Genomic DNA, 26206 nt, shown 5'->3' on the forward strand with positions numbered 1-26206 from the left:
TTCAGATATAAAATGCTTAACCCATGGCCACAGATGTTACAATTCTGTTCGGGACCGCAGAAGTATCCGTATCTTCCGTTTTGTTCAATAAAAAGCATTTTAATCCGATCGGTGGCCATTTTTTCCATGTTTCCTCCATGCTTTCAACTAAGCGAACCTATCGGTTGGGAGGTGTACTGTACTCTGATACATTATAACGATATGAGAAAATGGCCGCCGATCGGATTAAAAGGCTTTTTATTGAACAATACGGAAGATACGGGTACTTCTGCGGGCCCGAACATAATTGTAACATCCGTGGCCATAGGGTAAGCACTTTATATTTTAATGGAGACATTAAATTAAATGGAGAAAGTGCAAACACCAGGTTGAAGTTTATCCAGGACTGACAGTCATGTTTCAGGGCTAACATCATGTATACTTTACATTAATTACGAATATTTTTTCAAATAGATATATACTTTTCACATTTTGGACAAAAAAGGACATTTTACATCGAGGTGCCCAGATGTCCACCTATCCTGTATCCCCTACTACCATGGCCATGTGAACTGTCCCTTTAAGAATTAGGGATTTGGGAGTGACGCGATATGAAAGCTAGTTTATCCCTCTTTCCTTCGCTATGAAAAAATATTTGGACTAACTAGACTAATACGATCGCTCGTTGGCCCTGGTTGAACTTAATTGGTGCCAGAATGCGTCCCGCTGGTCGCTAAAAGTAACCGGAGCAGAGGGGAAGTGATTCAGGTTACGAAGTCTTATTTGGGGTGGATCTAGATCCAGGGCGACGTCCTCCTCCAGAGTGTTGTTGGGATCAACTTTGAAGAAGTTCTTTGTATTCAGAGGGATTCAAAGTTGAACATGGACTGGGGAACAGATCTGTGGGTGAGTTGAGTTTAGTGAGCTGGATAGATGGAAACCGTTGACGGTTGTTTTATTATATAAACGGTTGTTGTTGTTGTTTTTTAGTTGAGCTATAAAAACAAAAGTGGCGCATTGTTGCGTGGTTACGGTTTGACCTAACTGTACTCTGCTGCTTTGAGGTGAAACAAGATGCACACGGAGGAAAGCTAAGCTGTGCTACCCGCTACTGACACTGATACATGAGTGTGCTAACGCTAGCCGTGGGCTCAGTTGCAGACCAGACGGGACAGCTAACGGTGTCGCTTGCCGAACAGAACAGTTCTGCAGGCAAACAGCATGCGACGCGTTGTTGTTTGCTTGCAGATCTGTTCTGTTCGGCGTACAGTACTATGGGCTTAAATCACCACAACACCTATACGTCCATGTGCGCAGAGATTCAGTCAAATCATTAACAAACCATGTTTTAAATCAATCTGCATGTTGTTCAGAGCTTATCCACTGTGGAACAAATATTTTTATTGATTGGTCTAATAAGTATAGTTGTATTATACGTGCAGTTTTACATTTTGCCTTTAAATTGATGGAGATGGATCAATAATGATATGCATTACCTCCTCCACTGGTTGAATGATGAGTTGTCCTACCTACCTGTCAAATGAGTGGCGTGTGACATAATATGTAGCCTAGTAATGACAACAAGCCTGGGTACACTAGGGAGTTGGGACATGATCTAAGCAGATTGTATTCAGTTTATTGTATTTTGATACTTTGTTGCTTATATTTTGTACTTATATTGCTCAGATTCTGTACTACTTTTAAATAGCATATGTTTTATAATTCTCATCTCATTCCTATTATTATTTGTAAATATGTGTAGTAGCCTACTATATATATATATATATATATATATATATATATATATATATATATATATATATATATATATATAATGCGGGGTTGACACTGTAATTTGATTTGTTGTGCTTTCATGTTGACAATAAATCTGTTGAAGAGGATGATGAAGACCTTCCATTCTTCTGCTTTTTCCTTACCATGTTGATTATAAATTGCTTATATTTGTTGATGCCTTCTGTTTGGGTGAGAGTAAAGCTTGCTGTTGGTTATCGATCACTCCAGGACACAAGAGCTCATGAATATCATGTGCTGTATTGGAGTGTTGGTGAGACTTGCCTTGGACTGCACTGACTTTTAACCCATGAGGCAGATTAAAAAAAATGTCTTCTAAATCCTTAACAGTTTTCTGAAAAAGGAAAGTTGTTATATAAGTGGTTCTAAAAATGTCCCCCAAAATTATATGTATTTGGCCGCCGATCCCCATCTCAAATATTTCGTCCCAGAAGCAAAGATTTGAGTTAAAAATGTTCGCTTTAAAATACATATATATTGAAAGATTTGCACAAATGTTTTTTCAAAAATATCAGATCTACAAGTTCATAGCACAGCATGAAGTGGCGCGCTATGAGCTTGTATATCTGATATTTTTGAATTGCGAAAGAAATCTAAAATGACAGAATCAAGCATAGTTTTAATCATACCAAACACTTTATTGCCTTGACCACTGAACGTTTTTGTCAATACAGTACATGGCTACTACACACACACACTCACACTCACAGTATCAGAAGGTGTAAGTGGAGCATTGCAAAGAGGAGGGTGGTGAGGTTCTGACCTCATTATAGATAGAGTCTCCCCTAGGCCTGTTCCCTCTGTCCTCTTTCAATCCTGGTGCGACAGCCTAATTAGTTTTGCCCTAATTTGAAGGAGTTAGAGAGGAACCTATCCATATTCCAGTATTAATTAGGCCTTGTGCATTTAGAGGAATCTGTTCTGTTCTCTTAAGTTCGTTTCCTCATCTCTTTCAGGGATTCTTCTGGTCTAGCCGTCACTAATATTTACCAAGCGTAACACCAACCTGATTTCGTTTTAAGTTGACTAAACGGATACCAATTTTAATATGAGGGCGTTACTTTGCTTATATTAGCCCCATGTGTGTCTGGAAGTTGCAGACTTGGCAAGGCCTGACTAGTGTAATTGGTCTTGTTAATGTTTGGCCAAGGAACCTCCCTTGTAGGCACGATTGCTCTAGTCTATGGCATCTGTCCTCTCCTTGTCGTTAATCTAGTGGCTATTTTAAGCCACAACTTTTCAGTGTTGAAGATCACTGCCGGGTTTTAAGCCCTGATAGTGAGTGCTACTAGGCCAATGTCGTCTGCAGTGTGGCAGGTCTGGCTGTGTGCGGCCCATGAGGTTCTGAAAGACTGGGTGACTCAGGGTACAAGCATTCACTCTAATCACGGAGAACCAGACTGGTGGCTTCTGGTGGTGACTCGTTTATAAGTTATTCTGTTAATTGTTGGCACCGCTTTGTTCGCTTAAGCATTGTTTTCTGTGTGTCGGATGATGGAGGCAGCGGTAGGCTATGTGAGAAGGGTACTAACATCATTAGGCAAAGCCATCAAGGCTGCAATCTGTTAGGTCAGTCTTTTTTTGATAATTTCGCCTTCATGCATCCATCCTAAATAAATACCTTTTTATCTCCTTTGTATGAAAAATTCTGTGCGCTAGTGGAGTTTTGAATTATCTTGACATTCACTTAAGAACAGTCAGGAGGAGAATGAGATGCTGATTAGCTGGATATTCTGAGGAAATTCGATAGAAATAGTAAAGTAGCATCAGTTTTAAGTGTTGGTACTTGGTGGCAGGGGTGAAGGATTATACCATTAACTGTTTTCAACATGAGAGTGACACACAGTAACTGGGTGTTATTTGGATTGTAAATACAAATTGACATGTTTTTCTGTATTCTGATTTGTTTTCTGTTAATTTGTGGATGGGCATTTGTTTTTGATTCTTTGGTTTTGACTCATTTATTGTGCATCAAGAAAAATTGTATTGCTGGACAACACACACACACACACACACACACACACACACACACACACACACACACACACACACACACACACACACACACACACACACACACACACACACACACACACACACACACACACACAAATACCAGTCATTCGCCCAAAAGTCGGACATTTCGCCCAGACATTTCGCCCGCTACAGTTAATAATATATAGTGAAGCTAGCTGGCCATTTGTGTGAGAGAATGAGAGAGGGTTAGGGTTAGATAAAAGCTCTCTCTCTCTGTGTGTGTGTGTGTGTGTGTGTGTGTGTGTGTGTGTGTGTGTGTGTGTGTGTGTGTGTGTGTGTGTGTGTGTGTGTGTGTGTGTGTGTGTGTGTGTGTGTGTGTGTGTGTGTGTGTGTGTGTGTATGTGAGAGACGCAGTCAGTGGGGCAAACGCAGTCCCCACGAAAAATATTTACGATTCTGTCCCTATCGGTACATAACTCGGACGGCGCGTAGTCGACTAGCAGACCATCGGCTGGTCGTTGCGGGCACTCGCGCCTGGAGGCGCTCGGGCGCAACTCCTCAGCCTCAAGGTCTGCTGAGTCGGCGCGCCTCCGTCATGGTCCAAAACTACTTTATCGGCGAAAAAAAGTAGTCCGCGGATGACTGAAAATTCCCCTCTTAAATAAAGCCATTTATAATGAATCTCGCACAACTGATTGATTATATATTTATAATGAATGTCGGGCGAAATGTCTGGGCGAAATGTCTGGGGGTGGGCGAAATGTCTGGGCGAAACGTCTGAGGGTGGGCGAAATGTCTGGGAGAAATGTCTGGGGGTGGGCGAAATGTCCGCTCAAAAACACGGGCGAAATGGATTTAGGGCAAAATGTCTGGTTACCACACACACACACACACACACACACACACACACACACACACACACACACACACACACACACACACACACACACACACACACACACACACACACACACACACAGATTAAGAAAAGATTGCACTGCACAGAACCTGTTCTTTTGGGGCCTGTTAAGTAATAACAATTTCTAATGGCGCAATTGCCATTTCAATGCTGAGTCTAATCCAAAATATTATTTTATGAAAGAGCTGATAACGGTTTTGAGTCAGCAATATGGATATTTTAGTTCGTACTGGATGTTCTTTATGTCAAAAGAATTGGGTTTATGAGCACTCACTAGTCACTACTATGGCAGTTTTCATATCAGATATCAAATTAATGATTCAATTCAGCTGACATATACTGTTTCCCCTTCTTTATTAACTACCCAGCTGTTAAGTTATTTATTGCTCATTAACATGTTTTAAATGTGCTTTATCACTGTCAGCTTAGCCTTAATTAAGGACTGTTGAATATAAGACATATTTGAATATGTGAAAGCGTGGACTACATAATGATTGATTTTGGATCTGCTCAATTTATGTCAATGTATCGGCTACTGTTAACTTTTCTCCAATATACAATAGAGTACTAGACTATTGTTAGCCAATACCTGGCTTGTATGCTCAGTAGGGGACAGCTATATCCCTATGTTTGTTTATAAAAACATTTGATTAGTGTAGTGGACACCTACTGCAAATCTTTTGCATTAAAGATTTGTATTAGTTATAAATCTGCAGTACTTGTTTGAGTTGTACCTACAGAAGACCTAGACCTTGCTTGCTTTGTTATTTCACTGTACTCCTTTTTCATTGCATCTACTGTATTTGCAAGTCAAATGCATGGGACATTTTGCAAGGAGCAAATATCCTTCACATCACCATAACAAAACCTTTTATTGGCAGCCTGTATCGACTGTCATTACATCCCCAATTATTTACATCGATTCAGCCATCCGTCTTCAGTCAGGCCTTACTCCACTAAAATTGCAGACCTCTGCCCTAAACTTGTTCTGTTGGTTGTCTTTTTAGATTTTACTTAAGATGAATTAGGGGTCAAGTCAAGCTCAACATGGTCTAACTTGTCAGGAATCCCTTTTCAGAGATACCCGCCTCCATACTGTAAAGGTTATCACCAATAGAAAGTTTGGAGGGGGTGGAGTGGGGGGTGTAAGTGGAGTGGGAGGGAGGATTTTTCTGATATCATCTCTCTCTAGCAGGCTTGTCTGAGCTTGAAGGTGTCATAAAGTACAAAAGAGAAGGAGTCGACACAATACACCCCCTTTTCTTCCTAACAAGTGTGGGAGTTTCTACAAGTGCAGTCCTCATTTTCAGTCAGATGTCTATGAATTTGTGCCAAGCACAACTGATACAATCCATGTCACATCACTCTGAGACTGTTGCTGAAACTTTACTGCAGGAGAGGAGAGGAGTACCTCCTATTTCCTGTCTGAGAACTGTGACCCCTGTGACCCCCTCGGTTGTGGCCTTATGTCCCCCTGACTGTTCTCCCTCTCTCTGTCTCTCTCTTTCTTTCTCTCCTGTGATTTAATGCTAGGAGGACACATAGTCTGGCTACGGTCAAGGGTTTTGCACGTTTGCACAAGCAGAGAGAATCTGTGGAATGCATAGGACATGCAAGGAGAAAAAAAATAAACAAAATGTGTTTGAATTTATTACCGTACATCCAAACTCATCACAGAATGATGCATGTATGTACTGTATGTACCACCTCCCGCGACTCTGTGAGGTGTATGCTCAATAACATCTTGTCCTTTTCTATTTTGTTATCTCTGACATTCTGTCCAGGACCAATATGACATCATTGAAAAGCACACACAGTCTGGCCTGGAGCTGGTGGAGAAATATGTGAAATTTGTGAAGGAGAGGACAGAGGTAGAGCAGAACTATGCCAAGCAACTGAGGTAGGTCTCATTCCTGTCATGGCTCCTTTGACGAAGTTGCAATAAATGAATGCTTTCAGTTGTGTGCGTGTGTGTTAGTGTTAGAGAGAGAGAGAGTGCTGTCTCTTTGGTTGTCTGTGTGTGTGTCTGTGTGCGGTCATGCGTGCGTGTCTGTTTGTTCATTTGTTTGTTAGTGTTCGTGTGTGTGTGGGCACATGCTAAGACGGCTGTTTATGAAATGTATTCACTGTCTCATGACTACTTTGAGGTTACGTCCTCGAAACACTGGCCTCATTCTCCAGCTGAGCTCTTTCTATCAGCCACTCTCCCTCTCTCATCGGTCCCCAGTCCCCAGTTCACTCCCAGTCCTCACTCCTCAGGCCTACATCTGTTTAGTGCTGAGCTCTGCTGGATCACAGAGGAAGTGGGAGCAGACTGGCGTAGTACAGACAGGATGTGGTTAGAGGAGGGGGGGGGGGGGGGGGGCGGTGGCGGGTGGAGAAAGTGAAACAAGGAAGAGCAGAATATTAGTTTTTTTCCCCTTTTATTGTCTTTTTCTTTTCTTACACAATTTTTATTGATTCGCAGCAGTTACAGCGGTAGCCTTTGTTCAATATGGCTGTGCTGGGCTGGTATTTACGTATGTACCGTATGCGTTTATTTTTAGAAACGGAGCAAATGGTTACATAAGACTGGTTTCGGGAGCTGTCCTCTTCTGTCACCTGTGTTTCTGACCCCCTTTTTTCAACATTTGCAGGAACTTGTCAAAGAAATATAACTTCAAACGAGGCAGCAGAGAAGAACAGGAGAGCAGGTGAGCCGGTGGGGGTGTGAGTGGCCTGACCAAAAACATTTATGGAAAAAACACTGAACCTTCTGTAACCAACCTCCGGTGATGACACTTTATTGTTTCACAGAAATAAATGTAGTTGCTAAGCAGTAACGGCACAAAACATTGCTTACTGGCAGAGTTGTTGCCTAGCAACATGGACCTATTGATCTGTTTCTTGATATATGTCTCTGGGTCTGTCTGTAACACATGAAAGAAGAAAGAAAAGAGCATCAGTATAATATTGGAGGCTGTTCAGAAGGCTCTTACATGCCTGTCAGTGTTGCTGCCTTCATTTGGCAGTATCAGTTTAAGCATTCAGTCTTGGAAGTCCAAGCTCAACGGCCATTATTACTATTATTACAACTATATATAGAAAAAGCCTTCGTTTGGGCTCTCATACAGGGGTTCAGTACCATCATAGCTTGAACAAGATGGCCGTAGAGCATTCTGCACCTAAGGTCAAGGTCGCTGTTACTGGGCGTATTATGCACCCATATGTGGAGCTCTTGTTTTGTCGTCTTTCGAGAAGGAAAAAAGGAATAATGCCTTATTTTTACTTGCACCGAAAATAGTAGATCTACAATCTACACAAAATGCGTCACAGCGTGGCGTGTTCTGAGCTGGTAGATCTGCTATTTTCGGTGAGCAACACAATGCGCAACCAAGTATAAATCGGGCACAAGGAAGTGATAAGCATCTATCATTGCTTGTCATGCCACTGACCTGTATTTAAGGTTTTATGTAACCTGTTATCAGTGGTCTGGTCCATCTCACGCCTCTCTTATCTCTGCACCCTCCTTCTGAACAGCAGGTTCTCCAGCTACCAGTCCTTCCTGGACGTCCTGAATGAGATGAACGACTACGCCGGGCAGCGGGAGTTGATTGCCGAAAACATGATGATGAACATCTGCATTGAGCTCACCAAGTACCTCCAGGAGCTCAAGCAGGAACGCAAGACGGTGAGCCTTAGATGGAGGAAGGGAAACGGGTTCGGGACAGTGGTTCTCAAACTCTTTCATGTTAAGGACCCCCACATTAATACCTGAATATATTTTGTGCCAGGGACCCCCAGAAGAGAAGCTTTGTGTTAAAATATCTACATGATTACACATTTTTAAAATTTTCCCCAAGAATTTTCAAAATCTTTCAAAAATAGCCGATCTACAAGCACACAATGCGTCATATCTTGTAGATCGACTATTTTTTAGGTTAAACAGATTGTGATGCTATATTAACTAATTTAGCTCGGGACCCCCTAGAAACCCCTCGAGGACCACGGGGGGGTCGCCGGACCCCACTTTGAGAACCACTGGGTCCCGGGGGGTGAGCCAAGTCTGCCTGGGTGTAATCATGGCACGCAATGCTGAGGGGGAGTGTAAACGGTGGGTGGAGGGAGGTGGTGAAAGGCGGAATGGCGATGCAGAGGTCCCACTGTTGTGGCAGGAAGGAAGCCTTACTCTGTGCGTCTCTCGGGGAGGGAGGGATGGCCGCAATAGCGGTGTGTCATTCTCTGCCGTGTACTGATTTGGCTCCTTCCACGCTTGGAATGCAGGGAGCAGTGCAGCCGCGTACTGACTCTCGCTGCAGTCGCGATGTCTCAAAACACACGCACTCACTGGCATTTGTTTTTGTTTGTTTTGTGGCTTTTGGGAGGTCATTGTTTATTCTGTTCCTTCGCACATTAACTGACCGACTCAAGTTCTGTCTGCCCCACTCTACATCGTGGGCTCTCTCTGTCATCTGACCCCCTCCCTCCTTAACTCTGTCTCTATTTTTATTCCTGTCTGCAGTATCTGTTGGAGGCCAAGAAAGCCCAGCAGAGTTTGGAGAGCACATACAAGCAGCTCGATAGCGTAAGTCGTTTGGCCTTATTTTTAGACCCTCTTGGAAATTAATCTTCTGAAATGCTATTTTTCTACAGCATTTGCATGTATGTACTGTATAAATGTCCTGTTGCCCGGGGGAAAGCTGTCAGGTAGCCAGAAATGTTTCACTGTGAGTTGAATGGTTGTGCATCCAGCGTATCTGGTCAGGTGACCACATTTGTCTATAGTAAAAACAGGTGGGCGAGGGAGTTGAAACCATGAGGGAAAAAAAGCTTGTTCCCAGTGCTTAGAAAAATAAAATAAATATCTTAAACGCTGCCATGCTACTGCTCGGTCCATGACATTGACTGCAGACTTGTATCATAAATCCAAGTCGTGTTTAGTAATGATTGGTGTACTTAGAGTTCCTTAGGCTCCACACCTCCCCTATCCATCCTTTTTAAGAAAGACAGTGAAAAATGCTTTGCTCAAAATAGTCGAGCCTCATCATATTTCATTCAGACACTGGCCTCAGTGCAGCGTGGGTCGGATGGGCTGCCATGAATGTGAGCTTCTTCTTCCCCGTTCCTCCCAGAGTAAAAAGCGATTTGAGAGAGAATGGCGAGAAGCGGAGCGTGCCACGCAGAACGCAGAGAAGACCGATCAGGACATCAACGCCACGAAGGCAGATGTTGAAAAGGTAGATGGGTAGTAAAAATGCATATACCTTTTCCTGTGTACGTGTCAACGGTGGAATCTGACGGGGTGCGTTTGCTGTGTGTTGTTCATGTGTAGGCCAAGCAGCAAGCTCACATGAGGACGCACATAGCAGAGGAGTGTAAGAATGACTACGCAGCACAGCTCCAGAAGTTCAACAAAGAGCAGAGCCAGTTCTATTTCAACGACATGCCCCTCATCTTCAATGTAAGCCAATAGCCTCATAAAGTGAAATGAGTCGACCTACACTGCAAAATGTTAAATCTAACAACTTTCAACCTGGCTTCCTTATTTTGGTCATTATAGCCAAAAATGTGTTCGCTCACGAGTAACAGCATATCTACGCTAATTTCGGATGACAAAGTATAAAATAGGGCTTTATTGGTTAACTTTGGGAGTGTTGCATATGCATTATTGGAGCCAGAGGTCACACAGGCTAGGCTACAGGTTGTTTTCCCTTGAATGAATATTCAAGTCATCTGTAATGCAAGACGCCACATTCTCATATTTTAATTTATTTTATGAGATAGTCACTCAAATTCTATTTGTCTCAGTTGGAGCTGTATTGCGTCCCTCCAAAAATATCATAATAAACTACAATATATCAATATCTGCAATCTCAGCCATATTGCATTGCAGTATTGGTTATATTTTTTATTAAAAATAAATTACATTATTTTAGTTTATTTCTTATAAATTACTAGTTTTATGTACATACAGTATATTACACATTTCAGAATCGTGATTTTAAAGATATTATAGAAATCACCTAAGCATGCTATTGCTTTTATTGGTGTTATGGTTAGTTAAGGTATAAATCTGTGAACGGTATACAACCGACGGCATTCTTCTTATTATCTTATCTTTGTGTTGAGGTTTCTTGTGTCCAATCACAGCCTCATACATAATTGATGTTATGTGTCATCATGGCAGAATAGATACAGAAAAAAACTAATTTATCCGTTTGTATCCCTGAGAGTGTATGTAATCAACTGGACACTATGGATGTGTATCCCTGAGAGTGAACAAATGTAACTGGTCCATTTGGTTACATTTGCACACCCTCAGAGTTAAATGAACACTGAGGACTTTATTGTGCACTGTGGTGACTGGCTTGGATGTGTTGTGTAGAAAATGCAGGACATGGATGAGAGGCGAGTGAGGAAGTTGTCACAGGGTTACATCTTGTTCTCGGATACGGAGAAGCATGTGATGCCCATCATTGGCAAGTGCCTGGAAGGCGTTACTAAAGCCGGCACTAATGTCAATGAACGCAATGTAAGTTGGCCATTCAAATAATAATACCCTAATCTCTCTCTCACACGCACGCACGCACGCACGCACGCACGCACGCACGCACGCACGCACGCACGCACGCACGCACGCACGCACGCACGCACGCACGCACGCACGCACACACACACACACACACACACACACACACACACACACACACACACACACACACACACACACACACACACACACACACACACACACACACACACACACACACACACACACCGGACGTATTGGGAAATATTTGTATTACTATACTTGTGAGCACATAACAATTTTAGGATGCCAATTTCAGAAATGCCATTTTTAACCTTAACCCTAAAGCCTGAATTACACTGAGTTGTGCAAACCTCACTTGCGCAAAGTATAAATCAGGCATAACACTAGCCCTGACCCTTAAATAAAGCCTCTAAATGCCTAATCCTAACCTTTCTAATTGTAAGCCCAACTTTGAAAAATACATTTTACCCATAAAACAACCATTTAGTTTTCTGAAATTGTCCTCAAAATGTCTACACACACACACACACACACACACACACACACACACACACACACACACACACACACACACACACACACACACACACACACACACACACACACACACACACACACACACAGCACAATAAATGGTGTCTCAGTCCATGAAGATTACAGTATGAAATTCACCAAAAACCTTTCATTACTACTTTCCGTGTTTCCATCTGCTTCAGGATTCATTGGCTCTAATAGAGCAGAACAAGTCGGGGTTTGAGCGTCCTGGGGACCTGGATTTTGAGGATTACAGTCAGGGAATCAACCGGACGTCCTCGGAGAGCAGTCTGGGCACCCCTAAAGGAGCCATGGACCTTCTGGGAAAGAACCGCAACAAAAACTTCTGGCTGTTCAGCAAGAAGAGTAAGGTAGGACCTTGATCGCCAACAGAGCACGATGGGCTAGTTTATCCCTCTGACACGGCCTGGTCTACAGCAGTGTTTCCCAAACAGTTTTGGGTCACTCAAACATTTTTATGGATCGCAAGTAAATTTTCACTTTTTGATGTGTCATATTTAAGGCTGTCTTCACACCTGGAGGATTTAGTTCGATTGAAGCGAACCCTGGAGCGTATTGTCGGAAAGTCCAATTCTTTTGCACTGGTGTGAAAGCACATTTGAACCCTGATGCGGACCAAACTAACTAATTCTGGTCCGCCACAACTCGGTTCAAAGTGCACCAGAGTTCGGTTCACTTAAAGGGTGAACACAATCTGACCCAACAGTTGGTGAAAAATTATTGTAGTGGACATATGTTGGTTAAAAATTATATTCTATTGGTGTATTAGGTCAGCTTTGAGTTGATTGTGTTATGCAAATTTATTCAACCTTGCACACAAGATTAAGGACGTGTGTATATATATATATGTTTTAACCCATTTAGACCTGAGGCCGATTCTAAAAATGCCTTCTAAATCCTGAACTAAGTTTTCTGAAAAACATAAATAGGTATTCAAAAATTATAATGTTGCTATATACTGTACATAGCAACAGGAACCCTAAAAGAGGTTCCCGTCCTGAAAGGTATAGTTACAAATAGGGGTTCCCGCCCAAAATGGGTTAATGGATGATGACTTCCAAATCCTTAATTTATTATGACACTATTAAACAAATATAGAATAAGCTTTACATAATTAGGCAAGCCAGTTGCAGATGCAAAATGCATGACCACTGCAAAAAGATCGCCCCATCATTAATCTGATTCTATTTACAACATACATCAGTGTATTCCATTAAATGAACGTGTTGCGTTAAGCGTAATTCTATTGTAGTACTCTGCAATTAAGACCGCTTGTTCGTTCAGGGCAGGATAGAGTCGCTAAAATAAAGGTTGGTGTAGACACATTTGAATCCCATTATTAATTACATGATGAATGATGAAGTCTTGTATATGTAGGCTATGATGAGCAGTGATGTCGCGAGCTGCTACTATTTATTTCATACTACACTACAACAAGTCCTAGGCTACACAGTGTTAGTACTTCAATCAATCTCTGCTTGTCGGATGATATGGGTATACAAAAGCACAATGGCTTTGATGTGCTATTGCTATGCAGCACAGCTCAAGACGCTGCTCAGAGATGACTCCCTCACTCATCTACGCTCTATACAGGCTATAGAATAATAGTTTGGATTTGGAGGTAAAGAAATCCCTTCTAATTTCTCCGTAGAACAGCGGTTCCCAACCTTTTCTGGATCAGGGCCCACTTTAACCCATTAAAACCTGGGAAGCATCTGTGTCATTTTATTTATAATTTATTGTTGGCTATTCAAAAATAGCAGATGTACAAGCTGCGAGCTTGCACATCTGCTTTTTTGTGTGTGAATTTTGTTAATAATTTAGATTTTTTTTTTTTTACAAATCTTCTCTTTTGGGGGTCCCTGGCACAAAACATTTTCAGATTGGGGAGGGGGGGGGGGGTACGTGACAAAATAAATAAATACATACATATCATACAAGGCATTTGTAGAATCGGCCTTAGGTCTTTTATCGTCTATGGAGAAAATGAAAGGGATTTTTACTTCTGACTGACTCCAGCGCCGGTGCCAAACAGGCCAAAACAAACAGGCTAATCAGAGAAAGCCAAAGAGTTTAGCCGTGATCCACGTTCCGAGCTCCACAGTAATTGAAAGAGAATGCCTACCGTACAGTAGGCTACTACGCTGTGATCGTCATGGTAACATAGCCGCTGTGTTACCTTGGTGATGTACCGCGGGACGGCAAGAAGTGAACGACGACTTGTAAACCCTGAAACAGGGAAGGATTAACCCTTAAGTTACCTTTTTATTAATGAATCCAGCTTCATAGCCTAGTACAGTGACAGTCCTATGGAAGACAACAAGAAAATGTGCTGAGTTTCCCACGAAAATACTGTCCAATAAACAAGCGACCCTTTGCAACTTCACCACCAAGTCTACCGAACTGTAGGTGTGAAGCTGCCATATAAAATATATAAATGATATAAAAAAAACATCCAAAAATTCAATACATATCAAAAACCTTTACAAAATAGCAGATCTACAAGCTCACAACATGTCACATTGTAACATGCTGTGAGCTTGTTATTGTCAGCAGCTATTTTCACTGTTTTTGAAATTATTAATTCATGATGTATTTTTGCAAGTTTGGGTCCTGGAGAGACACCATAATTAACTTTTGGACCTTGAGCTTGAAAGTCGGAGAAACACGGGTTGTAGACCTGTGTATGATGTCATTGTTCACCTTCCTTTTATCACTAAATGACAGATTAGAAAATCAATGGCCAATCAGTCCCATGATGTGAGGGGATTCTTAGCAGGTCGCTGTGAATCAGATATGGGTCAGATTGGGTGAGCCAGGGGGACAGCCAATCAGATTCCAGAAAATCCCCTCTTACTGAGAGCTCTCATGACCGACCTGTGGTGGCGCACACACACACACACACGCACACACACACACGCACACGCACACGCACGCGCACACACGCACACACACACGCACACAAAACCCTCTCCTCACTACAGCTCATCATCGTAATGCATGAGGCTTCCTCTTTATTACCTATGCAGTGCATTGACAGACATAAATACACACACAGAACACACACCTTTCTAGAACAGGTCTTTTGCATGACTTTGTCCCGGCCTGGCTTTGAGTGAATAAGCCTTGTCCCCTCCCCTCTGTCCCTGCTGTGCAGTTTCCAATAGGTCAAGCGGGCAGGCAGCATTCTGCTGTGCTTGTGCTTTCATCAGCACGGGGCACAAACAACATTGAATGTTCCTCTGCAGGCATCCACAAACACACTGCTTCCATTCTACGGCCCGGAGAACCCTAGCATTATGACTCGCATCACAATAACATCTTTGTGTCAACCGCCAGGGATGACACTAGTTCCGGGAGGTCATGGTCTCAACGTCCATTCATACAGTCAAGTTTTTAGATGCTATCGTCAACTTTGCTGTACTATTTGCTCAATGACGCCCTGTTCGGGGCAAAGAGAGCATCACCGCCTCATTTAAAGATCGCGGATCGTTATCTCTGAAGAACATTCATTCTATAAAATGTTCTGGCCGGGGCTGCCTGAGTTAGTCCCAAATTAACCCATGAGAAATTAGTTGCTGACCGCTAACTGACAATCCCCTACCCCACCACCACCCCCCCGGCCGACCCCAGCTTCTATCTACTGCAAACGCTGGATGACCCCGTCTTTTTCCAACCTGCAGTGTCCCCTCCCTCCTTCCAGCCGCCCTCCCTCTTTCTGCATGTCTCACTGGTTGTACCGATCTGTGCACTCTCTGACGTCCTGTGTGTGTTTGTGTGTGTGTGTGGCACACTGCTTTTGTGTCATCAGTCATGCTCTCCCCATTAGCTCTGTAGCTGTAGCTGGAATAGCAGGCTGAACATCGGGGTTGTGTCTTGTATCTGCTTGAGTGAACCATTAGTTTACATTGACCCATTCCAAAGTTGAACCCCCCCATCTACAATCCTTTTCTAAACCCGCCACCCCCCCACACACTCCCCTCCCACTCCATTAACTCCAAAGCAAAGTAGAGCCTTCCCTGTAGGTGCACACATAATGATACCCCTGTACTACCACCTCTGACTGAGGTTTTTGTACATGGGAACGAGTTACCTTTTTATAGATCGCCATAACTGTCTCTGTGTTGTCAGAACTGCGACGTGCGAGGCTGCCTGTGTAATTTAGCTAATGGCTCGCAACCCAACGCTCCTCATTTAAGTCATTCAGCTGACACTGAAAGATCAGCCAGAGTACAGAGGTTCACTGCAGCTTGGTTTTAATTGAAGCTTCCTCCAAGAGGTCACAGTGGGCATTCTTAATAAATTACAAAATATGTTGTCCAATCTATCTACCACACCAATTAATCACTTAAGCCCTATTTCAAATATAGAAAAATAGCCGATCTACAAGCTCACAATTCATCACATTGTGATGCGTTATGCACTTGTAGATTCTTTTGCATTTTTTCTTTCTTTTTTTTGTTATTAAATTATTCACCTATGCCCAAAATAGAGATTCCAGGGTTAAAGTGGTTAATCAGAATATTTATGATACCCCTGCCCTGTATTTCAATATTTATCTTTCATGTAGGTCAGGCCGCAAGGGTAGTGTAGGGTCACTGATGATGAAGCATAATATATTATAACATACACTAAGCGCACTATAAACAAGCTACTGTATATAGGCTGTATAAAGTATATATTTTTTTACACGGCTGGTAATTGTGTCGGCTGATCAGGTTGAACCAATAAAACGATGGTTAGCTCTGAGCTGAGGCGCACACAGCAAAATCCAGAGTGTTTATTTATCTCTGAAAAGTTGCTGGTCCAATTTTGGACTTTGAGGGACCATGTCCACCAAGATGTTTTTTCCCGGCTGGAAACGCCTAAAGATTCGTCCAAACACCCAAGTTGAAAATATTTCAGAGCTCGGCAAGCAGATAAAATCACCACACATGAACGTGCAAAAATAAATGCTCAGTGCCTTGTCACGCTGCTGAGGTTTATAAAAACTACGGCGCCCCCATTGTAAACAGTCCTGGTGGACACGGTCCCTGAGAGTTAAAATGACACTCTGTCCATGGTACGGCTGTCATACAACGAAGTATACCAGTAAAGATGTTGGGACTACCGTGACACTGACTGTCATGAGTATTGTGCTTTTTGTTTATGTGGATGTATGTGTGTGTGTGTGTGTGTTTGCGAGAGAGATAAATGTGTGTGTATGTGCTCATGCTCTATGGGCTGCTACGCAGTGGTCTATGTGCGTGTAAGTGTTTATCATGCAGTGTTGTCTTCCTGCCTGTAGTCATGTGCTTTGAGGTGTTGTTGACGGTGTCTCTTTCTTTCCCATGTCACCTGTTTGTTTTTACCCTCCCCTCCCCTCCCCTCCTCATCCAATCCCCCCCCACCTCTCGTCCATGGGTGTCGGTACCTTGTCTCTCACCCCCCCACCCACCAGCTCTCTCCCTACACGCTTCCCCCCTTCTCGCCCCCCCACACCCCCACCCCTGCTAACGAACCCCCCTCCCCCAAGTTTACCCGGGACCCTCTGTCATACTGTTTGAAGGAGATCAATAAGACAGTCAAACCCAGAATCTCCTCCTTCCGGACCCTTCGTAGATCGGTGAGTCACCCAGGTCGGGGGGGAGATGGGTCGTGGGGGGGGGGGGGTCATCATGAGTGACCTCCGCTCCTTGGTGCAACATGTATGTCGTTTAAATGTGTAGGAGTCAATTAATGTTAGGGGCTGAAATGATCGTCAAACAAGTATATTATAAACCCCACTGCTCAGACTCATTCTTTAACCCTTTGGCTATTAGAAAATAGACACTCTTCTTGTGAGCTTCTAGAGTGGCTATTTTCAAAGAATTTAGAAAATGTTTTTGAAAGAATTGTGAAATTCCTGTTAGACTGGAATTTAAGTGCCAAATGCTAAGGTTATTGTCACATGGACTGTACACAATGCTGTCTGTTTCTCTGCCCCCCCGCAGAAATTCACACCAGAGAGGATCATGGTAATTTTTGGTGTGTGTGTGTGTGTGGGGTTGCAGTATGTTGTACGTAATGACCACCTCTCTTATTTCTACAGCTAGCTTAACCCCAATATAATCAAATACATGCTGTTTGCCCAAAATCAGTGGTTCTCAAACCTTTTAACTTCAAGGACCCCATAACTCTGAGAGGGTACAAATGGAAACAAATGGACCCATAATCATTTGGTTCGATATGTACACTCTGTAAGGGTCCATTTGGAGCCCATTCAAGGAACCCTGAGGGTCCCCGGATCCCATTTTTGAGAACCACTGCCCAAAGTGCTCCAGATTAGCTGAGAATCTAGTTGTTGTTAGCATGTTCATGCTATGTGGCACAAGGCCTGTGTTGATGACTTTGGGTTGAGGAGGGGGCCACCTGCTGGTGAAGCAAATAATGTTTGATAGCACCCAAGTGGAGCATCATGGAGGCTGTTATTCTTTCACATCGCATTTGCAGTTCCTTAGGTGTCCGTCATCAACTGAGAGAGTATTTGTTTAAGTTGTAAAATATATATATTCTTGAAATTGAAAAAAATATATATAATAATAAAACAAGTATGATTTATTGTTGATTATTATATGGTACTTGCGGGCTTCACTGGTGGAGAAAGGTGGTGGTTTTGGGTCCAGCTCAGTCATAAATCATTGTTATTGATGTAGCTAATTCAAAGTGTATTGATGTAGCTAATTTAAAGTGTAACAAAGGCAATGTTGGTACTGTATATGTGAGACTGATTGTTTCGTCAGCTAAATGGTGTAGCTCGAGCTGAACCCAAACCACAGTGTGTCCCCTTGGGGTGTGTTTCTGTAATTGCAGCTCCTGGGGTTGTAAACTGGGGTTGTTTTAGTGCCAGAGAGAGTTCAGTATTAACCCTCCCTTCCTATGAACTCTTTCAGCCCACAGTGACCGAAGACTTTGGCCATCTCCCCCCTGAGCAGCGCAGGAAGAGGTTACAGCAAAAATTTGATGAGATCGGCAAAGAGCTACAGAAGGAAGTGGATCAGAGGTGTGTGTGTGTGTGTGTGTGTGTGTGTGTGTGTGTGTGTGTGTGTGTGTGTGTGTGTGTGTGTGTGTGTGTGTGTGTGTGTGTGTGTGTGTGTGTGTGTGTGTGTGTGTGTGTGTGTGTGTGTGTGTGTGTGTGTGTGTGTGCGCGATATCGTTTGATAACCACTGTTGTTGCCCAACAAAAGTGGTGTGAGCAACTGTGTCTGAGCAAGCATGGGAGTCTAATATGTATTTAGTGCATATCTACAGTATGTTTATATCTCCGCTTGTCGCCTATATACTGTGTGTGTGTGAATGTGTGTGTTTCATTTGTTTACCCAGCAATGGGCTCCAGGGAACTGAAATCCACCGAGAATCAATCCCACCTCTCTTCCTCTGTCTCTCTCGCCGCCGCCTCCTCCTCCTCCTATTCTTTCCTTTCTCCAGTGAAGCCCTGGGGAAGATGAAAGATGTTTATGAGAAGAACCCTCAGATGGGGGATCCTGCCAGTCTAGCCTCTCAGATCAGCCAGACAACACAGAACATGGAGCGGCTCAGGGGAGAACTCAACAAGTATGAGGTAACCAGGCGATCTGTTATTCAGCCCAACATGTTATTAAGCCTGAGTTATACTTGCGCGCAGGTGTCGTGCGCCAAAAATAGCCGATCTACAAGCTCACAGCGCGTCGTGGCACGACACGTTGTGAGCTTGTAGATGGGCTATTTTCTGTGTGCGACACCAGCGTACAACCAAGTATAAATCACTGGTAGCTAACCAGCAGCAACCTCTGATGTTAAAGGGATTGTAGGCAACATTAAGCCTAAATTTGAAACATATTTATATATATATATATATTGCATTTTTTCCCCTCTATCAGCCACTATATAATGATGCTGGGGTGTTTTCCTGCATTGAAACACAGTCCTCTTTCTGAAATCCGTATTTTCCCTACTGTTTATGTTTGTCCGGGTCGTAAATTAATGCACGCATGTGCGCGTCCGTGTCCGTGGGAACTTTTTACTTTCGGTTTTAAAACGCTTTCAAACTTCTTTTTTGAGGCACAGAATTTACTTTAAAAAAATCGTTTGGATAGAATTTAGTTGTTTAACTTCATATATGTGGTCAATTTATCATGAAAGAGCCTATTTAAAAATACAAATTCAGAGAACCGGCAGGGGCGGGCAGTTCCGCGAATTCTATCCGAATAAAGCAACCTATATTCGGCATGGCCCGTTTTGAAGCCCCCTTAACTCTATGGAAGTCACCCCCTGGTGGTCGGGGAAAGGAACTGCTGGAGTTTTTTTCTTTGTTTATCTCTGAACTGTCTACAATCCCTTTAAACACAATGTGGGTAAACGCATGGTCATCATGATAAACAGTGATTTGATAGGCCTTCATATCTCCTCTCTGTTTGCTTGTCTCTCTGTCTCAACCATATCTCTTCTCCCTGCTGACCTATATTCAATTGAATATTGATTGATTTGAGGTCTTTATTGATCATGAAATAAAATCATATGTCACATACAGTACATACATCTGTAACAAACATCTGACCCACCATAACCAACAGGATAACGTAAAAAAGCTTACAACTTGTTTCGATTGCGGTCCTTTATTAATATAGTACAAAGGCAATGTTGATATTGAAACTGATGAACCGGATGATTTTCTGTAAATGTACACTCATTCTGAATGTGATGCCTGTGTAACACCTGAGATTCCATCACACAGTATGTTGCTCTGAAACCTATATGCACATTTCAGCATTAATGGTGCCTTCACAGTTGTGCAAGTTACTCATGCCATGGGTACTACAGCCCCATACCATCACAGATGCTGACTTTGCACTGGTAACAATCTGGATAGGGAACATGTGCAACCAAAATGGTCACACTCTGGAGCCCTGAATATCCATTTCAGAATGATGTCTTGTTTTTAATGCAGTGGGATGCAGTGGGACTGAGGGATCGAAGGTCACATCCATTCAATGTTGTTTTTTAGCCTTGCAGGGATTTCTCTCTTAGTGATATTATGGACTGCAAATGTGCATTGAGATTTTTTTTCTTAAAGTGTTGGACTATTTACCAACGCAATCTCCACACAGTGTTGAACTTTAAAGCTGCACTTTCTGCAACTTTCATGTCCTACCTGGGATTCAACTTTGAAGAGGTAGAGCCTGCACACCAAAATATGGTAGAGGCTTCTTTATTTGAAAAAATGTGCAACGTTTCGAACCATTGGATCAAGCCATGGATCTTCTTTAGGTCAGTTTAACATTACTACCTGGGGATTCAAACCACAGAGCTAATAGAGCATGCCTGCTCACTCAGGGAAGAAATTTAATTTTGACCTTCAGGCAGTAACACTTGTCAACCAGTAGTGGTCCTACCACACCACAGGATAGACATTTCTCAATTGAATAGCAGGGAGACCAAATACAACCACCTCATTTGTGTTGAGTTATATTGTTCTAATATACTCCATATAGATTGGACAAAATAACATTTTATGACAGTCCTCCAAGTGTCCTACTATGGTTTGAAAAGGTGTTAAGCTTAATGCCCTCGGAGAGACTCTCACATGTTCTACGGGGTACCTTGGCCGAATTTGTAGAAGCATGGCTGCCATTAGCGCCATATATACTGTAGGGGATGAGTGGTCAAATGTTTTGTGTATTGGCGTGACGGAGGATGCCAGTTAGATGTCATACTAATTGGGAGGGAGGGGATAGATACAAATGGCTGAGCTGTATATGGGAGAAATGTCGTTGGCAGCAATATTGTGATGCTTATCATATACTGTATTTGGTGTGAATAAGTATTTTATGATTGGTCTCCCTTTTTGTTTGTCTTTATTGTATTATGTGGTGTTATGTTGTGCTGTATGTGTTGTCATGCTTGTGGTGTATTGTCTACCTTTTTGTTTAATACAAATATTGAAACACAAAAAAACCTTTTCACTAAAATCCAAAATGCCACCGCACACTTGGTCTTCAACCAGCCAAGATTTTGGTGAACGTTAAGCCCCTCCAAATGATCCAGAATGTCACAGCGTGCCTGGTCTTCAACCAGCCAAAATGTTCACTACTGCCCCCTTTTCTGCTCCCTTCATTGGCTTCCGTTTGCTGCCTGCACCCAGTACAAAACACTGATGCTGGCCTACATGGCACCCTCATACATTAAAGACATGCTCCAAGTACAACCCTCACTTAGATCAGCTAACACAGGTAGGTTGTCCGAGCCTTCCCTAATAACCCCCTGGACAACGCTCCAGTGCGGTCCACACATCCCAGATACTTCTCCCTCCGGGCTGTGGAATAAACTCCCCATTGCAGTCAGAACTGTAAACTCTCTCCCAATTTTCTACCGTAGTCTGAAGACTACCTCTTCAGATTGCACCTCACCCCCTATCATGTCACTCTCCTCATATACCTTCTTGATGCTAGCTTACTATGCAGATATATCTTGGTTACTTGTTCTCATGTTTTTGTTCTACCACAAATATTAAGAATGTGATTTACATGGCATGTTGTTTAGGATGCTAGGTTCATCTTTTACCTCCTAATATCCAAGTTTTCTCTATTATTTACCTTGTTGTTTATTGACTAGAGCTCATTCTTTCTCTGCTTATTGCAAGTTTGTACTTGTCACTCTGTAAACTGTAACCTCGCACCATCCTTGCTTGTGAACAATTCAGCCTTTTGGGGATGTTCCTTTTTTCCTAATTGGTTCCAAACTGATGTTTTTTTTTTTAGCATTCCACAACTTTCCCAGTATTTAGTTTGCCCTGTCCTGTCTTGTATGGCATGTATTGCTGGCATTAGCACTCGGCGTGCTAGACGGCGGACTAACTGGTATTTGTCATTTTAGTCTCATATCATTTTTTTAATTCTCTTCTTGTTCCTTTTTCTTTTGTATATATATTTTTTTTATTTTTTTGCATTGTTGCATTAAACACCACTGTTAAATCATGACGTCCAGGGTGACATGTATTACTTTGCTACTAATTTTTGTCTTATCTTGTACTCAACCTCTTAAAGGCGAAGTGCCATTAATGAGGCCAAACATGTATCACTTTGAATCATTTGGTCGTGCTACGTCTGGTCACTTGACTGATTTTCAGCCTCAGGGACCAAAAGAACTTGACCACTTGAAACAAGTTCTCCCGGGTGCTCTAATAATTTTGGACATCATGGCCTTTGGAAATAGGCAAGGTGCCCAGTGCAATGGATTCATGGACATCTCCTTTTCCTCCTCTAAAATCCATGGGTCAAAATTGTCTTACAAAAGGGCTATCTCCAGGCTTTTTATTCTATTGATGTTGTTCATTTCAGGCAATGTTAAATTAAATCCTGGCCCGGTTACAACCCCAGATAACTTATCAATCTTGTCCACTCCTCATGATTTCAGCTGTAGAAACGGTCTGGGGTTCCTGCACTTTAATGCTAGGAGTTTGGTACCCAAATATGATATTCTTAGTACTTGATTTAAGATAGCCAATCCTGACGTGGTTGCAATTTCTGAAACATGGTTAAAACCTACCACCCCAGATAATCTACAGTTTCCTGGCTTTAATTTATTTAGAGCGGATCGCAAAGGTAGATGCGGAGGGGTTGCCCTTTATATCTCCAATAGATTTCAAGGGTCTGTCTTAAAAGCTGTCTCAATACCACGACAGTTTGAGTTTTTAGCTGTGCAGATAATGGTGTCAAATACACCGCTCACAATTATCTGCTGTTATAGGCCTCCTTCAGCTATAACAGAAACTCTGGGAAACCTTATTGACTTAATCTCTAAGTATACAAATACGGAACTTTTACTTTTGGGTGATTTAAATTGGGACTGGAAAAGTGAGAAATCCTCTTGTTTTAAACAGCAATGTGATTCCCTTAATTTAACCCAGATTATTCACAGCTCCACTAGACCAGCTAGTGACTCTCTGATTGACATCATTCTGACAAATGCTGTTCATAAATATGTCTCTGTAGGTGTTTTTGCTAATGATTTGAGCGACCATTGTGCAATTGCATGTATTAGGAGCACGAAATTGCCCAAAGCAAATGGGCTGACTGTAACCAGACGTTGTTTTAAACATTTTTCGGAGCAAGCTTTCTTGCATGATGTGGCACTAGTCGATTGGTGTCGTACTTCCCTCATACCGTCTGCGGACGAGGCTTTCCGTTTCTTTTATGAGCATTTTTTTCCCTTGGTAAACAAACACGCTCCTCTAAAGAAGGTCCGAATAAAGAATAGGTCAAATCCGTGGTTCTCTAGGGATCTAGCTGATTTGATCCATGATAGAAATAGGAAATGGGCACTTGCCAGAAGGACACAGGCCCCAAATGATTGGCTTCTCTTTCGTATACTCAGAAATAAATGTACTGCTCTCCTCAGAAAGCTGAAGACACAGTATTATTTATCTTTAACTTCCGATACATCCAGCAATCATGCAAATTTCTGGAAAGCAGTTAAATCCCTCCAGCGGAGGGGAGCTGCTGGTCCCCCGCCAAAGTTGCGAGTTGGGGATTCTTTTATTAGTGACAAAAAATGTATGTCAAATGTTTTTAATGACCATTTCAAAAGGGCTGGGCATGTTTTTGATGCACAAAATGCCTCCTCCTCTCAACAAGGGGCTCAGGAAGAGGCATTCTTACCAGCAAATGGAGATGCAAACGCTCGTCGAAATTTTGATTTCTCCTCTATCCTGGCCTCCGATGTTCTCAGTGCGTTGTCCTCTCTGGACCCAAAAAAGTCCCCTGGCCCAGATGGCCTTGATCCTTATCTGCTGAGATTAGCTGCGTCAGTTATTGCACAACCTATAACTGATATTTTCAATCTCTCGCTAACTTCTCAGAACATTCCTTTGGTGTGGAAGCAAGCTTTTGTTTCTCCCCTCCTTAAGGCTGGTGATCCTACGGATGTAAATAACTACAGGCCAATATCTAATCTCTCGGCCTTAGCAAAGATCCTAGAAGCCCAGGTATCAGCCCAAGTAAACACATTTCTGGATCAAAATCAAATCTTAAATACCATGCAATCTGGGTTCAGATCCAAACACAGTACTGTCACAGCTTGCCTTACTGTCTTGGATGACATTAAGGCTGCCTGGGAAAAGTCATATGTATGCGCTGCCCTGTTTATTGATTTAACCAAGGCTTTTGACACTGTTGACCTCCCGATTTTGTTAAAGATCCTTTCCAATATAGGCATGGGCCCAAATGTGACTAGCTGGTTCACCAGCTATTTGATCGGCCGCACACAATGTGTGAAACTGGGTGACATGGTGTCCGATCAAGTAGTCATGGAGAAGGGAGTCCCCCAGGGCTCTATATTAGGTCCTTTGCTTTTTCTTTTGTACGTGAATAACATCTGCAGTCAATCAAAGCACTCTAGGTACCATATGTACGCGGATGACACGGTTTTGTACACCTGTGCGCCCACGCTAGACATGGCTGTAACAAATTTGTCTTTTGATTTCATCTCACTGCAGCAGGAATTAAAAAAAAGCAAATTGATGTTAAATGGTAACAAAACTAAGGCAATGTTGTTCACTCCACGAGTCTGTCCAACCCTCTTAAGCATCTCCACTTTAGATGGCACCCCAATTGAGTGGGTTGATCGCTATAAATACCTTGGGTTCTGGTTGGACAAACATCTAAATTTTAAATTCCATATTGATGCCTTGAGTAAGAAGCTAAAATTTACTCTAAGTTTTTTCTACAGACTGAAGGCTTGTTTTGCCTGTACCGCTCGTAAAAAATTGGTCACTGGTCTGTTTTTGTCCCAGCTGGATTATGGTGACAATATTTACAGGTTTGCTTGCGCCTCCACACTGGCCAAGCTGGATCCCCTGTACCATGCTGCATTGAGATTCATAACGAATTCTCCTTTTAGAACTCACCATTGCACGCTGTATGCTGCAGTTGATTGGTCCTCCTTGACTATGCGCAGGCTGCAACATTGGTATAATTTCATTTATAAAGCTATTCTTGGTGAGCTCCCCTACTACATTACCTCCAAATTCAAATTGGTTAGGAATGGCTTAAACCTCAGATCAAATGCTTGGTTACGCTGTGAAGTACCCTCATTTTCATCTGAGGGGGGTAAAAAATGTCTTTCTTTCTTTGGCCCCTGGTCGTGGAACGATCTCCAGACCAAACTCAAATTGGCTGCTCTAATTCCCTTGAGAAGCTTCAAAAGAATCACCTTAGTGTTATTTACAAACAACTGCACCTGTCCGGAGGTTTACTAGCCTAGCGGTAGGTTCTTGGTTATTTGTATTGGTTGTACACTGTGTGTATTACTATTTCTTGTTTGATTATTGGCTTTTTTCTATTGTGAAAAGTGTATCATTAGGAGTTATCTTATGTATTTGTGATGTATCTTGGATGACTATTTTGTTGTTTGTTTTTGTATTTGTATGTTAAAGCTTA

At 42.5% G+C, this 26206-nt stretch overlaps 1 protein-coding gene across 1 annotated transcript in view; it reads left to right on the forward strand.

The window, feature by feature from the left end:
• The first annotated feature begins 744 nt into the window (after positions 1-744).
• trip10a (thyroid hormone receptor interactor 10a) overlaps positions 745-26206 on the forward strand; it is a 27513-nt gene continuing 2051 nt past the window's right edge. Inside the window, exons 1-14 of the mRNA XM_084070735.1 lie at positions 745-885; positions 6472-6587; positions 7324-7380; positions 8207-8357; positions 9189-9251; positions 9799-9903; positions 9999-10127; positions 11052-11198; positions 11936-12124; positions 17215-17379; positions 17747-17770; positions 18686-18795; positions 19221-19353; positions 21913-22000. Of these exons, the coding sequence (XP_083926861.1) occupies positions 862-885; positions 6472-6587; positions 7324-7380; positions 8207-8357; positions 9189-9251; positions 9799-9903; positions 9999-10127; positions 11052-11198; positions 11936-12124; positions 17215-17379; positions 17747-17770; positions 18686-18795; positions 19221-19353; positions 21913-22000 (1501 nt within the window). The 5' untranslated portion in view covers positions 745-861. The remainder of the gene's footprint in view (positions 886-6471; positions 6588-7323; positions 7381-8206; positions 8358-9188; positions 9252-9798; positions 9904-9998; positions 10128-11051; positions 11199-11935; positions 12125-17214; positions 17380-17746; positions 17771-18685; positions 18796-19220; positions 19354-21912; positions 22001-26206) is intronic.

The sequence above is a fragment of the Gymnoscopelus microlampas genome, assembly GCF_963454915.1.
Source record: "Gymnoscopelus microlampas genome assembly, chromosome: 11".
Lineage (NCBI taxonomy): Eukaryota > Metazoa > Chordata > Actinopteri > Myctophiformes > Myctophidae > Gymnoscopelus > Gymnoscopelus microlampas.